Source organism: Protopterus annectens, chromosome 1.part1 (genome assembly GCF_019279795.1).
Source record: "Protopterus annectens isolate FY-2018-M chromosome 1.part1, PAN1.0, whole genome shotgun sequence".
In the NCBI taxonomy this organism is placed as follows: domain Eukaryota; kingdom Metazoa; phylum Chordata; order Ceratodontiformes; family Protopteridae; genus Protopterus; species Protopterus annectens.
The window spans coordinates 357,382,202-357,399,847 of record NC_056726.1 but is presented as its reverse complement, the minus strand read 5'-3'; the positions used below and the strand labels follow the sequence as shown (position 1 = coordinate 357,399,847).

Sequence of the window (17,646 nt, the reverse complement as noted above, 5' to 3'; positions counted from 1 at the left end):
TTGTTTTTATTCTCCCTGAGGACCTGCATCCAAAATCCTACTATCTCCTTATTTCTCAACCCCTCTTGTTTTATCATCATCCCTTTTCACTTTGATTTATAACCTTCTGCTTGTGTTATGTATGTGAGCTTTAATGTATCCCTTCAAATCAGGTAATCCTAAACCTTGTTGTTTTATGGAGAGAATCAACTTATCCCACTTAACTCTTGCTCTCTATTTCCCTCTCAAATATATTCTTTCAACTTTTTACTATTTATCACCCACAATTTCTTTTGTGATTGATAAAAATATGCCTGGCTGTGTATAAAACTAAAGTGATTAAAAACATTTTCACTGCTTAGATCTTACTATGCATAGCCATAATTCTGAGCTTCTTTTTTCTCAGTTTTAAAATCTTCTTTTTTGGTATCTTTCCACATATCCTTAGCTGCCATAAGAGAGTCTTTTTAATACATACACCTAAATACACTGAACCAAGGTCCGAATTGAGAGATGAGTAAGTCAGCAAGCAAAGGAGAATAGCATTGCTGAAACTGAATTCATCCTCAAGTCTTGTTGAGTACCTTCATGAGGTGGACCCTGTTTTTCACAAAATCTCACCAAGATGACACTGATATATAGGCTGTATTTATAAAACGTATATCTTGGACAGAAGTAGGTCAAAAATTAAAAAAGATAGCTGGGTACACAAGACCCAGAATAAAAAAAGTGCCCAATCCTGGTAGGCACACTGGTGCAAGGACTGGAAAAAAAATGACAGTGTAGAATATTCAAAATACAGAAATATTCCTGCAATGGGGCCAGGCCAGGCCCAGGGGGAGGATGTTGTAGAAGGGAGTAACAGTCCACAAAAATCACAAAAATGGATAGGCCAAAGAAGAGCCATAAAGAGAAGAGAGGAGAACGTTGAGGATAAGAACAAAATTATCTGTTGTTATTATTATACAAAAACTTGTGAGAAATTAGTGGAAATAAAAATACTTCCACAAGAAAAACTGTCAGAAGCCTCAAATAAAAAAATTGTGTTCATTACTACAACAGATTTGTGAAAAACATTATATAGACCAAGAAACTTTGATCTGTTTGGAAAAAGAAGCATCTGAGGAAGTGCAAAAATATAAACAACAAAACCTACAGATTTTTGGAAAGTATCAAAAAGAAATATGGGCATGGGAAAGAAAGAGAGATTTGATATGGTACAATATTTATGCAGAGTTGAAGGCCAGATTAATCAATACAAAAAAGACAGCGCCAAAGATATTCGAAGGGAAATACAGGCAAAAGGCATCCAGATTTGGAAAATTTCACAATAAAGAAAATAATATCACACAGAGATTAGTAAAGTAGAAGTAAAAAAAAAATAGAAGCTAAAGTTATGGAATGTCTGTGAACTGAAGGATTTGGTTTAGAAGGTCTAACACAGGTTACATCCAGCATGATGGAACAAGTCCCTAAAGTAAGGAAAACAGGAAGATCGGAAACATCAGAAGAAGAAATATGGACATGGGAATGAAAAAGAGTTTTGATATGGTGTAATATTTATGCAAAGGGGAAAGCAAAATTAATCAAAACAAAAAAGAGCAGCCCCAAAGATATTTGAAGAGAAATACAGGCAAACAAATCCAGACATGAAAAACTGTACAATACAAAAAATAAGACAAAGAGGAAAAGTAGAAAAGATCATCAGTAATGGAGAAGTTAAAGAAATAGAAGCTGTGGTTATGGAGTACCTGTGAAGTGAAGGATTCAATGTAGAAAATCTAACTTAGAAAGCACCACAGCAAGATAGAACAATAGACATCCAAATTAAGGAGAAACCAGTGGAATGGGAAGCAACCGGTCAGTTGCCATATGAAGATATTTTAGAGCCTTCCGCAAGAAACCAGTGGAAACGTTCACTTGAAGCTGAACAGCAAGATGAGGAACAGGAAACTGTGGCAACTCTGGAGCAGTGAATGTTGAGGAGTGACAGGCTAGTGAGTCACCATATGACAGTGCAACGGATGACACAGAATGAAATTGAAAAGAATCTGCCATGGGAAGATGCTATAGAACTTTCTACAGAATGTCTGCCGAAAATGGAGAACAAAAAATGAGCACTCAGTTTAGAAGAAAATGAGCTTAGAGAAAAGTTGCTTGATTTAATAGAGATAGATAGACATACTAAGGTCAATGAAAGAAATAGACTGAAGATGGTCAATAAAACCCCAAAAGTCAAGTTTGATAAAATAAATGAACACAGTAATTAGGACTGTCCGTAGATATCCATGCAATATAATAGAAGTAAATAGGATATATTGCTGTGCATTTAAATTACTAACAGACAAAATTCTACCAAAGAACACAGGGTAGTAAGGGAAAGGAAGGGGAGAAATCTAATACCATCTTGGAAGTATTGGACTGAGAAAACTATAAAGCAGTTAAGACAAGTATCCTCACTGTTAGAGGAGTATAGAAGAGGGAACAGATCAAGAAAAATACTCAGAAAGATAGACGTGATAAAAACGATGCACAATATTATAATGGGTCAGGATCTATCATTCACTATTGCAAATAATAAACTAAAAATATCAGCACAGGCAGAAAAACTTAGAAGATACACAGGTAAATATAAAGGAAAAGTACAAAATAAGCAATTTATTGATGACCCCAAAAAAGTTTTATAGAGAATTGGGAAACAAGATAAAAGGAACTGAAAGACCACCCAAAAAAGAAGTTGTCGATACATTTTGGAGAAGTATCTATGAAGATCCTGAAGAACTTAAAAAAGATGCTAAATGGAGAGAAGAAGGAAAAGAAAGTATAAGTTCAAAGGTACAGGACATGAAATGGGATGAAGTAACAGCCAGATTGAAACAAAGTTAAAAAAAGCCTCTAATTGGAAAACACAAGGCCCAGATGTACCTAAATTCTAGTTAAAAGTATTAACATCTTTGCAGGAGGATTTAGCCATGAGTAAGAACTATTCGTATGTACACCCTGAACCAAACACCAACCTAGCTAACAAGAGGGAAAACAACGCTCCTACTTAAGAATGAACCTGCAAGCTACCCTAAAAATTATAGACTAATAACTTGCCTTCCAACTACGCATAAAATGTGCACCGGAAATGATGCCGACCGATTTATTTATTTATTTAACATTTGTTGACCGGGAATGTTGTCGTTTAGAAGAAAACTCAATTATGGCAATAGAACAAAAGGGCAATAAAAGAAAGTAATATAAAGGATCATCTGTTGTTAAATAAAGTCATAATGGAGAACTGTAAAAAGGGTAAGAATCTAAGTGTGGCATGGATTGACTACAAAAAAGCATTTGATGGTATCCCACATTCATGGATTAAAGAGTGCTTACAAATGTATAAGATACACCCTACACTGATTACAGTGACCATGAAACAATGGCAGACCGCTTTGCAATTAAGCCAAGATAAAGGACAAATTATTATTTCAAGGATAAAAATTCAAAGGGGGGGGGGTATTCTAGGGTGACTCCCTGTCACCTCTGCTGTTCTGTCTTGCCCTTAACCCATTAAGCTGTCTACTTAACAGATTAAGCCATGGCTGTAATTTGGCTGCTGAAAAATGACAAAGTGTAAAGACTTATATTCTCTTTGTCAATGATTTAAAACAGTATAGCTCTTCAGATGAGGAACTCAAAGCACAACTGCATGTAGTCTAATTTTTTTCAGATAATATAAGAATGTCATTTGGTCTTGATAAGTATGCAAATGCAACCTTTAAAACAGGAAAACTGCAGCACCAAGAAAACATCAGTTTGGGACAGAATGTGATCTAAAAGAACTTGAGCAAGAGGGAGTGTATAAATATTTGGGAACTGATGAAGGATCAACAATAAAACATGAACAAATGTGAATAAAACTTGGTAAGGAATATTTTAGAAAACTTTAATTCTGAAAATGTTGACATCTAGGAACAAAATTCAAGTTATAAACCAATTTGCTCTTCCTGTCCTAACTTACAATTTTGGAGTGATTAACTGCCCCCAAAACGTGTTGGATAGATTAGACAGGAAAACAAGAAGGATACTTTATGCTCATCAAATGATTTATAAAAATCAGTGTATACCACGATTATATATATTCCCAGGAGGTATGGGCTTTCTTGAAATTGATCACATGTATAGGTTCATAGGTGTGTACTAGGCTAATGGCCCTGGAGCCTATATAAGCCTAGCCCAAGAAGATTCCCTGGCATCATGCCGCCCAACGTTAGTTCCCAGTGCCCCTGTCAAGCAAGGCCACTGAAGTGATCCCCAGGGTAAACTTCCTATTGCCCATCTACTCGTCAATATTTCTCTTAAAGAGGGCCAGTGATCTGCAGTCATGGGACTGCACACATATCTGCTAACCTCACAGGACCCAAATGTAGTGAAAGTTTTGAAACATGCGGAGAATAAATCTAAGATGATTTCCCTGCTTAGTCTAGCAGAAGCATGTCTGCGTCAAGCAGGAATGGAACTCAAACCAGAAGTAGATAAAAATCAGGCAGCAACTGAATGTGCAAAAAACTAAAGAAAGAATATACGGTGAAGGATCAGATGAGAAGGCAAGAAGTGTGGAAAATGCATAAATATAGTTACAACTATAGAAAACTTCTGGAATAACCTAATGTTGATCAGGATCAAATACAGGAATGGTTAAAGAGAGGCAAATTCAAATCAAAAGATGAAAGGTTAGTATTGGTGGCCCAGTATAGTGGGCTACTCACACATTGGTTTATAAAGTCCACTGAACATGTGGGAGAAACAGACAAATGTAGGTTTTGTAAAATAGAACTGGAAACAGTCACATACCTTGCTGCTGGTTCTGACATGCTAATGGCAGAAGGACTGTATACTGAAAGGCATAATAATGGGGCAAGATTGTTGCACTGGCGATTGTGTAAACATTATGGTATTGAAAGTAGCTGAAAAATGCTGGAAACGAGCCACAAAACATCATAAAAAATGATGGTCTACATCACATGGGATCACCCATTACCAGCAATTCAAAAGATAGATGCAACGATACCAGATATAGTGGCCAATGAAAAGAAGACAAAAGTAGCATTGATCATTGAAATCGCTACACTGAGTGACTACAGTGTCTTGCGTACAGAGAGACACAAGGTCATAAAATATCAGGATTTGCAGGCAGAAATGATAGCAATGTGGAAGAAAGATACCCAGACAGTTCCAGTAGTAGTATGAGCAATATTCATATTTAGATATGTTACCAATACATGTAACTCCATACGAATTGCAGGGGTCATTACTGGGCGCATTATGGGTGCTGTATAGAGCACTCCTGGCTGACATCAAATATTGAAATAATACTACTTTCATGACTTTTAATCATACTTTGACTTAGGAATGGGATCTACTCCCGTCATGGTAATAGAAACCCAAAAGATTTGGAGAAATTAAAAAAAAGAAACCATTTCATGTGTGGGAACATAGTTTCCCTGTATGGCTCTTGTTTTATCTTAATTAATTTTATATCCTGAAAAGACATGAAACTGTCTCAAAGCATTCCACAACACTGAAATATCCTTTGCTGTATTTGTCAAGTACAAAATAGTATCATCTGCAAGTAAAGCTAGCATTTCTTGATTACCATAACATTTATATATTTGAATTTATAAGTCCCTTATTTTGTTGACAGTGGCTATGAATATAAAGGAAAAAAACAAAGGGGAAGAGGACACTGCTGCCTTGTTCCTCTGTTCAGGCATTTGTTGGAGAGCAGCCCTCCCATCTTAATTCTTGCCTCTGACTCTTCATATAGCCTCTTAACTAACCATATTATACTGTCAGAGGAATGCAGATGCATGTAACCATTCTTACCTCATGAGCCCATCTTCACTCCTGCTTTATTCATTTTGTTTCCCCACCAGCCTTGTTGTGCAACATTTCTCCTGTTACCTGCTGCCACATACCTATGAGACTCTGGGAGCTTTCATTCTCCTGTATTCATCCATGCAGCCATCCTACCTTTTGCAGTCCTAGCCCTGTATGCATTCCACATGTACCTAAATCACATCTCCTGCAGCTTCCTAACTGTCACATCCCTTAGATTCATAGGAAGTGCCTTACCCAATTCGCTGTTTGTGTCAGTGTCATCATTCACACTATGCGCATCCCCAAACCAGCCGTCAGACTAGATCACCCCACCACTTCTCCAGTTACCCCACATCTTTTCCCTTGGGTTCTTTCCCTTCCTCATAGCCATCAGTTTGTGCTTGGGATAATGCCACCCACCAGGTACTTTATCATTCACTAGCATAAGCTCCACTCCCCAAAGGAAACAAAAAACAGATTGTGATTTCATGGTGCAGTTGTCCTAAACCTTCCCAAAACCATGTTGAACTGAAGTTCAAGTCCAGTGTTGAACTGAAGTTCAAGTCCAGTCTTAGTAACATGCACATTAGTTAAGCAGAGATACATATGAAGTACACATTATAAAACATGTGTGATGTATGAAAATAATTCCAAAAATTAAAGCAACACAGGGAGGTGCAGTAATAGTTTCAACAAGTAGGTTATGAATCAGTGCAGAAGTTGGTGCAGAGACACTCCCAAAAAATAATCAAAACTAGATAGAACAGGTATTTTTGTAGGGATCTTTTGATCCCACTGAATCGAAACATCCCAAAACCATCAAGGCAGTGGGACCCAGAGGTGCATTCCCTGATATGCAAAAGATGAATGACTTGAGTCATACCCTTTGAATCACCAGTGACCAGTGGGATGTAGAGTGGAGAGGGCAGGCTGGGTCATGAAGCATAAAAATCAATTTCATATAGGGGACCTAGGTCAGAATATTCTAAGTAATACCTGACCAGGTTTACTATCATTATTTCGACTCACACTCGGTCGACCGCACTATGTTTGACAACGGAAAGTCGAACACAGCAATATCGAACTTTAAAAGCAAGCCTAGGAACGGGTTTTAACATGGGTCGAGATAGGGGCGAGGTTTGTAGTTCGGCAATAGCAGTGAACCCCTATCTCGACCCATGTTAAAACCCATTCCTAGGCTTGCTTTTGAAGTTTGATATTGCTGTGTTCGACTTTCTGTTGTCGACCGAGTGTGAGTCGAAATAATGATAGTAAACCCCTGATCATATTGGCACATCAGTGAGTAGACACTCAGGAGGACTGGCATAACATAGTGATAATGAGGAATACCTCCTCCGATACTGACAGCAGATCCACTTACACATCTTGCAGTAATAAACATCTACAAAGAAGTTGTATATTTCTCTCTTTTTCCGTCTGTCTCAGAGTAACAAGAACCACAAAAACTTAGTGAAATAAGTAGTGTGACAGTGGACACCTATGATATCCCCTGTTAACCAGGGAATTCCATAGAAAACTACACTTTGCTTTCATTCTTATCCTTGGTTTGCGGTACAGAACCTTCACTTTTCTTTACTACATGTTTCCAGATTTCATCTCTGTCACTTCTCTGTACATGAGTCCCTACAAATCAAACCAGCCAACGTTTCAGTATCCATTTTCACTACTCCTGTATTGTGCAGCTTCAGCTATTCCATTCAGATCATGTATCTTGCCAGAAATCTCCACTCAAGATGCAACCTTCAGTAAAACCTTTCTTTTCAGCACCGCAATTCCCCATAACCTCCCCAACTTTGTCACCAAGACTTTCAGAAGACTATTTGTTTCTCCATTGATCAGTGAAATTGGCCATTGATTCCCTGGATTGTATATCCCTTGGTCCCTTTTGGAAAAACTGTTACTGCCGGCTTCTACACTAGTAGCTTCTTCCCCTTAACACCCCGATGGATCTTTCAGTGCCTTTATCACTTCTGCCCTTAACCATATTTTAGAAATCACAGGAAGAAGACATCTTTACTGCATACCTTCTTCCCTCTGAGATAGTCTGTCGGCTCTGCTACGTTCTCAGTTGATTCTTTTCCTTTTCCCATTTTTCCCATCTTCTGGCAAAAACTCCAATCTATTAAATTGCTCTCTCTCTCATTTCCCCTCCCTACGCTTAACATCTGCATAAAACTCCTAACAGAATTTTGTAAAACCTGTTTTGATCTCATCTTACCAGTACACCATTTTTCATACGTTATCCTGTTTCACGTCCTTACTAGTGTTCATCTTTTGCTTCTTTAATCTCTGTGCAGATAACTTTTTCCCACAATCAACGTACTCATTCTGTAGGTCCTCCATCATATCGATCTCCACATTTGCCTTTCCCACCACCTCCCCTTTAGTATGAGCCTTAAGCATCTTGATCTGCACCCTTCTCCTCTATCTCACCCTTTGTCAGCCATTCAACATTAACTTCCTGCATGCAGCATATTCTTCTCTCTTTCCTACACCCCCCCCCCCCCATTCTGCTTGTCCAGTTTTTTGCTGAGGCAGAGCCCGACAGCAGCTGATGTTTTTTTTTTTTTGACATAAGGTTAAGTTATATATATTAAAAGACATATAAAGACATATCATCATTAATGTAGTTTTCAGCAATATGTAGTCTGTTAGTTGTTTGAATTTATTTTGTATTGTGGCTCAAGTTTAATGCAGTGCTAGGACTTTATGTTGTGGGACACATTTTCTGTTTCATTCAGTTCAGGACAAATGATTACAGGAAATCTTGGAGGCACAAAACTGTTTGGAAATGAAGCTCAGCAAGCTGTCATTACAGAGGTTTGCACGTTTATTACTCAGGGGTTACAGTTTAATCCAGGTAAATGTCATGCAGACATACGATACATCATTCCTTTGGAGTGAAGGCTTGTTCTTCTGATATTGAGATTACTGGACTTTCTCCAAGGGTAGGAACAGACATTCTGGACAGTGTCTAGGTCTACTTCAGTGAAGAACTTATCTTTAGTTGGTTGGGAAGGGACTGTAAAACTACATTCAAGGGAGCCTGCAAAAGAGAAGGTCACATCAAAGGCATTTCCTTGATGTAGACTACCATGGAAAAGTCTTCAGGGTAGTGAAGAACAACATAAACTGAACTAAACAAAATGACAGACTTTTTTGTTTTATTTGTTTGTTGTTTGGGTCATATTGGAAAAACAGCAGGACCTTCCACTGCATGACTTTGGACACCACAGCTAACACGTTATTGAAGAATGTAAGTGCTGATGAATACCCGAATGTTAACGCTTTGCACTGGAGGTTATGCTCATCCAGAGCAGACTCAAGGAGTGTCTTACTTGGCCTCCAGGTGGTGACATGTTAAAATGTTATTCTTCATGTTGGATGGCATCTACACATCCATCTAATTTACTAGGTAGTCATTACTCCATGCATTATTTTTTCAGCTTATTGTTAAGGGTCTTCATCATGACTCTTTCTCTTTGCTGCAGTCTAAATCTGCTCTAATCCAGTTGTAACTGACTTCAGTGCCTGCTTAGAATGACTTACTGAAGGTAAGGATAGAGTTTGGTGTTGCAGACTAAATGAAAATGGAAGGCAAGGTTTTGGGTTTTTTTTATGAGGTATTTGCTGTTCAAAGGAGGAGAGTAAGGAAGTTTCCTCAGAAAGGGCTGCTGGCACGTACAAGTGTTAGTCTTAAAGCAAGTCACCAAACAAGACATTTTTGTAATGACGGTGTTGCACAGGCATAGTGCAGTCCTTTTCATAACTAATCTGGGAAAATGTATGTTTAATCTTTCAAGTATAACAGTTGCAATTGGTTCTGAAAACAAAAAGTATAGTTTCTTATACTGTCCTATTTTTGTCTTTCTATATCTTTCAAATGAAGACATGCTCCATATCCTAACCTATATCCAGACCAGTCTCCAAGTGAAGATTGGACCATGGAGGAGCGCTTCCGGCCTTTGACATTTCATGGCATGATACTCCGTTCTCAGATGGTTACTTTGCTTATTCGAGGAGTCTGTTATTCGGAAGCCCAATCGGTGAGTTTCAGAGGTTTTGACAAGTTAGAAGGTCGTGTCTTCTGGTGTTCATTTCTGGTTCTTGATACTTTGTTGTTGATCACCCCCACCCCAATCCCACCCCACCCCACGCATCTCTGTGTTTAAGCAAAAACCTACCTGTGGAGGACCTGAGAACCCTGATTCTCAAACTATTAGTTTTGTAATTAAGAAGAAATGGTTAAAAAATCATTAAGGCATGCAGATTTGCTGGTGAATTTCGGTTACTTTCTGCTTATGTGTTAAATATTCACTACTTTTGCAGTCTTAAGTTTTAGAAGATTATACAAGGGCACTTGATAATAATAAAGGACTAGTATTTGTTTTATGTTCTAGATGGTCACAAATGACAACTTTGAGCTACATTTCATCTAGCAGGTCCTTGTCATTGAAGTAATGACTTGGATTTGATGGGATCTAGGAAGCTTATTGAATATAAAATTGTCAGTAGAGAAACAGCATAAAATTGTTAGTAATTTTTCTTGAAAAGTGTGGACTGGTGCTGGTGTCCTCCCTTTAATTCCCCCTTTGTCTTTATACATTAGTATGTTTTATTAAAAACAAAAATTGAGAGTTTAAAGGGGAACAAACCCCCTTAGAAAAGTTATACACATTGTCATTTTAGTGTAGTGAATAGTTTTGAAAGACTGCGTAACATCACTATGCATGTTCAGTAAGCTTCACACTTGCCAAGTTGATATTTTTAAAATCGAACAAAAAATATTTTTTGATAAATAGCTGTATTAGCCATTTATGGAACTCTTCTGGGTTGGTACTTTATAGGAACTCTTTCTTCAGGTACTAACTTATGTGTTACTTGAGTGCAATAATTATTTCAATTATCCCACTATCATCTGGGAAACTTACTGCTAGTTCATAGTTCATAGGCTCATATTAAGCTAACTGCCCTTGCGAGCCATTTTAAGCCTAGCCAATTATCACTTGTGAGACTCAAACCCTGCACCTTGTGTTTGTAAGGCAAACACCTTAACCATTAGGCCACCCTCCCAACCCTACGGTAGCCATAACTCGCTAGCGCAAAAGCTCATTGACTTTGTTAACTCAAATGCCCTGGAACAAATTGTTCATACCCCGACAAGAGGAACAAACATACTAGATCTGGTCCTCACTAACATGACAAACGGATGCAGTGCCGCAACTGTCGGACCCTCATTAGTTAAATCTGATCACAAATCAGTCACCTTCAAGCTGGCACTAACACCAGAACTCACAAAGGATGAAGTCAGACTAAAAAACTTCACCAAGGCAAACTAGACCCTCCTAGGGGAAGGTATAAATGCATTCCAAGCCCCACTCCCAGCTGGAAGTGGTAACTATACCAAAGCTTACACCAAAGCCTGTTCAGTCACTTGCACAAGTGTATAGACTCAGCTGTACCAGAAAGAATCAAAGTCAGAGTCCCAAGTAAAAACAAGCTGCCATGGTGGACATCCAGCAATAATAAATTTTACAATAATCGCAAAAAGTTGCTGTCCAGGAAATCAAAGGTGAGACCCCAACTATGGAAAAGCACCCTTCTTAGCCTCAAAAGGCAAGTAAGACTTCTCAAATCCTCTAAAGGCTTCTTTGAGGAAAAACATATCAATCACAGCCAAGGATAACCATAAAGCCTTTTACAGCTATGTACATAGCCTAAAAGGTAGGACCCAAACATGTGCAGAACTAGTGACCAACAGTGTCTCACACACTGACCCTACAGAGATAGCAAACTGCTAGCAGATAGGTTTGGTGAAAATTTCATTCCCTTATCTACTCCAAACCTGTCACAAACCTTCCGCCAAAGCCCATCCCCCAACATATCTGAAGAACAGGTCATCAAAGCCTTATCCAAAGCAAAAAACGCAGCCTCTATGAGACTAGATGGCATCCCAGGCTGTCTTCTAAACAGGCTAAAACATGAACTAGCATCACCATTAAGTACCCTTTTCAGTCATAATCTAACCACAGGCTTTGTTCCTGCAGAATGGAGAACAGCAACAGTTACTCACCTCCACAAAGGTGGCCTAGCAACAGACCTGGGGAATTGCACACCTATAAGCCTGATCAGCCTCATCCGTAAGGCCATGGAACATATCATTATGGACTTCATAAATAAAGGCATAGGCGACCTCCATACCCTGGATCCTACCCATTTCAGCTTTGCCAAGGGCAGATCCTGCCTGTTAAATGTGGTAGAATTTATTTCAGAAATGTGACCAGGGCCATTGACATGGGCAAATCTGTGCACACAGCATACCTCAACTTGGCAAAGGTTTTCAGCACAATCCCACATTCAGGCATTACCGATAAACTTAGCAAACTGAATGTAAACCCATTAGTTGTAAGATGGGTTGCCAACTATCTGACAAACCGGACACACACTATCAAAGTGGGCGACTCCAAAGCAACCAGCAGACCTGTTACCAGCTGAATGCCACATGGGTCAGAGCTGTACTCCTACTGCTTGGTGTATACTTCTCAGAAGTTCAGGTCAAAACTAAGGGATTGTGACTGACCAGTTTTGCAGATGACTTCAAACTGGGTGCAATTATTGAATCCCCAAATGATGATGTCAGTATACTCCAGGATGGTCTCACACAGACCAACGACTAGTGTATTAGTCACAGTTTCAAACTGAATGCAAAGAAATGCATTATTGTTCCCTTTGGCCGAAACAATGTCTCTTCATGCTATGAAATCAACAACAATACCCTACGTACGCATGAAGTGGTAAGGGACCGGGGATCACAAGTTGACTGTGACCTTAACTTCAACCACCACGTGTCTACTGTAGTAAGGAAGGCTTTCTACATAGCACACTTGATTAGTAAAGGCATTGCCTTAAAAGCAAAAGAGGTTATGACCCCTCTATACTCGGCAACTAAAGAGACCTCAGAGGTTTCTAACAAAGTTTTCTAGCAAAGTAGATCAAGGGACTCCAGCACGTGCCTTACACAGACTGACTAAAATCCCTGTCACAATACTCTGTATCATATCAACTTCTCAGGAGAGACTTATGCCTGTCTTGCAGAACAATCTCAGACCCAAACCTAATGAACTTGCTGCGTATCCGTAAATCAAATGGGACTAGGGCTACCCATTCCAGGGACCTAAATATGGCCTGTGATTTAAATAGGCCATGCCGGAGTGACAGATTTATGTCCCAGCGAATGTCACATCTTTGGAGTAGGCTACCTATTCATGTGAAACAGAGCACCTCTATGACACTGTTCAAGAGGAACCTGAACGAGTGGATGGGGCACCATAAATTCTTACTGGGGATGGCATCTACAACCCTCCTGGACATGGGCAGCCATTACTAAATGCAGTCTTTGGTATTCACGAACATTTCTATGGTATTACATTGGGATGAAACGGCTAGGCTTGAAATTACATCTGGGTTGATAGCCTAGTAATCTTCTAGGATCCAATGAGCATATTTGGCATCAGCGCATTATTGGAGTAAGAGACTCTTTATCTTTTTGTTGTGTTAAATTACTGCATTTGGGAAAAAGGACTGTATTTTTTTATTATTATTTTTTTAACTCATGTTGGACCTTTACTAGGTAAGGGTTTATTGTGATGGATGTGTCGTTATACAGTGTAATACAGCATGCTGTAATAAATAACATGTCAAATGATTGGCCGGGATCATAATTATGTTCGGTAATATTTGCCTTTGTTCCATTTCCAGAACAGTAGCCAGCCTCGACTTTCCTATGAGGAGATGACTGAAGATTACCCACGATACCCTGACATTCATGATCTGGACTTGACTCTGTTGAACCCACGCATGATAGTGGTGAGTTACATAAGCCTTGAACACATGTATTAGAGCAATTACTGATTTATTTGGTTTGCAGCAGAAAGATAAATATATACTTAAACCATCTGCATGCAGAGAGATAAATTCCTTAGAAGCATCTCACTTCTTGTTAGATATGTATCACTGCTTTGCAACTGAAGTTGTGGAAGAGAGAAGGGATGATAATTGTGCGAAGAAGTTTTCAGGTTACTGTGAAGGGATGACTCAGAATGAACTTTTACCAGCTGGAGAGTAAGTACTGGCAGAATGTCACATGTAACACTGATGCTTATATTTGGGTTTTCTAACCAGAGCTGTTCATTGTCTTACTAAGCTTAAGGCCAAAGGAAACCATTAAAAGCTTATCCACATCACCCAGTACTGGTGTGATACTAACAGTGTCCCCTCATTAAGCAGACTTTTCTCTACATGTCCTTAAATTATGATAATCCATCTAGTCATTTGGACCGATTTTAAAGGTTGCTGGTGAAGTACTCTACTTGATAGGTAAAGGCAGCCTATTCCAGAAACAGGGAGATACATTGGGTTAAGTATCTGTCAGTCCATCTGGTGTTGCTAATGTGATAGTGTAAGTAACATCTCTAGAACAGTGTTTGCTTCACCAGTTGTTCTCTTTAGGTGAATAATTTCAAAGAGTGCTGGGTTGTTCATAGCATATAAAGCTAAATAGAGATCACCTCTAAGGAGTCTGTAGGACACTGAGTAGAGGGACAACGCTTTTAGTGTTTCACAGTAGCGAAGAGTACTGGGACATGAGGTCTTTTTGGTGAGCAAATGTTGATGTCTCTCAAACTGGTTTAGTTGCCTTAATGAGGTGCACACCAAAAGTTCATTATTTTTAATGATGGGCTTAATAAGGGATGAATTAAGAGGGACTATAATATCTTTGGACTCTGAGGAGATACCACAAAGGATAAGATTTGCAAGGTAGAATAATTTTCTAACTGTGACAGAGACATGGTGGTCAAGTGAGAGTCTGTTTATCAACATACGTACCCAGGTCCCTGATGACTTTGTCATATTTAAGTGGAATGCTGTCTGTATGGTAAGCAGCAGTGATGCTGTTTACCAATTATTCTGCTTTTCTTGGTTTTGAGGCCAGATCGATTAATCCACCAAACATTTGTTTGGTCCAGCGTTTGCTTGGGAATTTGATAGTCTGGCAGCTGAGGCAGAGGGTTAAGGGTATGAGCTGTAATTTTTGTGGTACAGGATTTGATTCCTTCAGCCCTCATTTGCCTGATGTGTGACCTTAAGCTGAAAAAGGGACTGTATGTTCAATGAACCATTCCTAGTTCGCAAACATCAGCAAACTTGGTTGGCCATAGTCACTTTATATCAGCCTTTATGTCACAGGAATATTTAGCAAAGAGGAGAGGACTCAGGATAGATCCTTGTGAGACACAGTTAGTGACATTTGAGCAAATACCCAGACCTTAATGGCATGAGGTCTGCAAGACAGTGAGCTACCAATCTGGCAAGCTGTGTATGGATTAAAGTTGAATTTGGAAAGTTTGTCTTTGTAAGTAATTCAAGTATGGGAGATAGTGTCAAAGGCCTTGGCAAGGTACACCACTAGTGACATTTACTATCTAGAGCAAATACCCCAACCTTAATGGCATGAGGTCAAAGGCCTTAGCAAGGTAGAGGGTAAGCAGTGTGGATTCTGTACTCTTATCCGTAGTCTCAGTAACACTTTCAAAGATCTGTCAAAGGGGTGTGAGGGTGAGTGGGTGGGTGAAGTTGGAAGAGAATATGTTTGGAAGAATATTGGCAATGCTCTTGAGTTCAGAGATGGAACTACCATTAGAGATAAGTTTATTAAAGAATTGTAGATTACTTCTGAGTTTCCAAATATAGCTGAAGAAGGATGTATAATTGTCTTTTGGTTTAGTTGCCATACCAAGTTCATAGCTGGCATTATATTTTCTCATTTCCTAATGGTAAGAATAAGAGACTTGCTTACCAGTTTTAAATCCCTTTTGTAATGATGAAGTTGCCAGGGCATTTTTATTTCTTTTTACTATAGAGTTTGTTGATTTGGTAGTTATAAACTTGCTGTTATGCTTACTCCTGATTGGCACAAATGCCACAGTGCATCGACCAAGAGGGAGTAAAATTAATTGCAGTAGGCAGCAGCCCCAGTTCCAAGATTTGCTAGGGAGCTATTCCGTATGTGATTATCAGTAAAATCAGTAAATAGTAAGTAATTGGTTTTGAAGTAATCCCTGAATCCCTGAAAAAAAATTCCTTGTTTCCCGCCTTTCTAAGCTAGTATAGTCCAGTTTTCAGGCTAGTGCTGAATTCAGGGCTGTGTTACAAGTTTCTGAGTTGCCCATACCTTACTTGGATAGAAGGAAGTTTCTCTGTTCACCTGTGAGAGAGGGAGCTTTGAGCAGCCTATCTGTCCCTGGAGGAGTGGTTCCAGCCCAGAAGTTAGTAGTTTATTGGCCATTTTGGGCTAATTTCTCTCTTTAATTTCCCTGCTTTAAAAAACGCGTTTGCATGGTTTTGTGCACCGGGCAGTGCCGGTTAGCTAGGGTTAAATTATTCCCGGCCCCACTAAGTCTCCTCTTCAGTTTTTCCCTTGAAACTAGTCTAACTCTCAACCTAAGCACTCAAAAAGCATCATACAGCCCAGCACTTGCTCAGACTTAATAGCAAGCACTAATATACCCTGACACTTGATTGCCCAGCAGGGCAAGACTCTTTATTTACCCTCACCAACCAAGCGATTAAGCAGATCACCCTACTATTCAGGCATGACCAAAGGGCAATTTCAGGTGTACTCTCCAGTCCAGCTGGTGAATCTGGGTATCCTAAGGCAATGTTACAACTGCCTCATGTACACAGACAACCCTCTCCTCCTGCCACAAAACACTAACATATGCGAGAGATGCAGTTATACAGCCAAACTGGAGGCTAAGGTGTCTCCACCTAAGACTGGAACAGACAGTGAAGAGGAGAAGGTTAACACTTGCACCACACCTCCAGCCACACATAGACCTACTAAACCAGCACTGGCAATAAATACACAAAATCATACTCGGAGGCTCTAAATAAAAAATTGCAAAAGCATCAGAGACTTCCAAATCAGACACCCAAACAACCTGCACCTCCCGTCACAAACCAGACAACACATAAAACACAAAATCAGTGTGCCGCACAATCACAGCCCTTAAGGCAAAATAACATACCTAACACACTAGTAATAGGTGACTCTATAGTCAGGCACACTGACGTACCACTCACTAGGCTGGACAAGCAGAAGGCTACTATTAGCTGCCTGTCGGGAACCAGAATCCGCCACATAACACAAGCACTCAGGTCACTCCAGAACAAGTAAAAATGTGACTCTCTCATTGTTCATGTTGGTGTGAATGACCTGAGACGTACCTCCCTGGACTACATGAAAAGAGACATGGAAGAGCTCTCTGATCATGTAGCCCAGGCTGGTATGACCCTGACCCTGAGTAGCATCCTGCCCTCACCAAGAATGATACCTCAGTATAAAGAAAAAATGATCAATTTCAACAATTGGCTAAGCTTCTGGTGTCATTCAAAGGGGATCCAGTGTCTGTCAGCCTAGGACGACATGCTCGACAAGCCGCATTGCTTCACAAGAGACAGCTTGCACCTGTCACCCCTAGGCTTTTGAATACTGGCCAAGGCTCTTGCTGCCCCCATAGTGCCATTTTTAGGCAAGGCTCAAAAGTCAAACCCACCTCTGTAAACAGTACAATTAACAAAAAAAAGGGTTATGCTACTCAACGCCAGGAGTTTAAATCTCAAAATGCAAGCGCTCAAAGCACTCCTCAGTATGGAGAATGTCGACATCTGTGCAGTAACTGAAACCTGGTTCAAGGTACCAGAGAGCACCCCAGCACTACCAGG

The 17,646-nt window shown here is 39.6% G+C and overlaps 1 protein-coding gene across 1 annotated transcript in view; it reads left to right on the top strand.

Moving 5' to 3' along the window:
• The window catches only part of CLCN6 (chloride voltage-gated channel 6), a 1,280,196-nt gene that overhangs the window by 997,448 nt on the left and 265,102 nt on the right, over nt 1–17,646 (top strand). The window contains exons 20-21 of the mRNA XM_044075232.1: nt 9,752–9,908; nt 13,621–13,728. Coding sequence (XP_043931167.1) covers nt 9,752–9,908; nt 13,621–13,728 — 265 coding nt within the window. The remainder of the gene's footprint in view (nt 1–9,751; nt 9,909–13,620; nt 13,729–17,646) is intronic.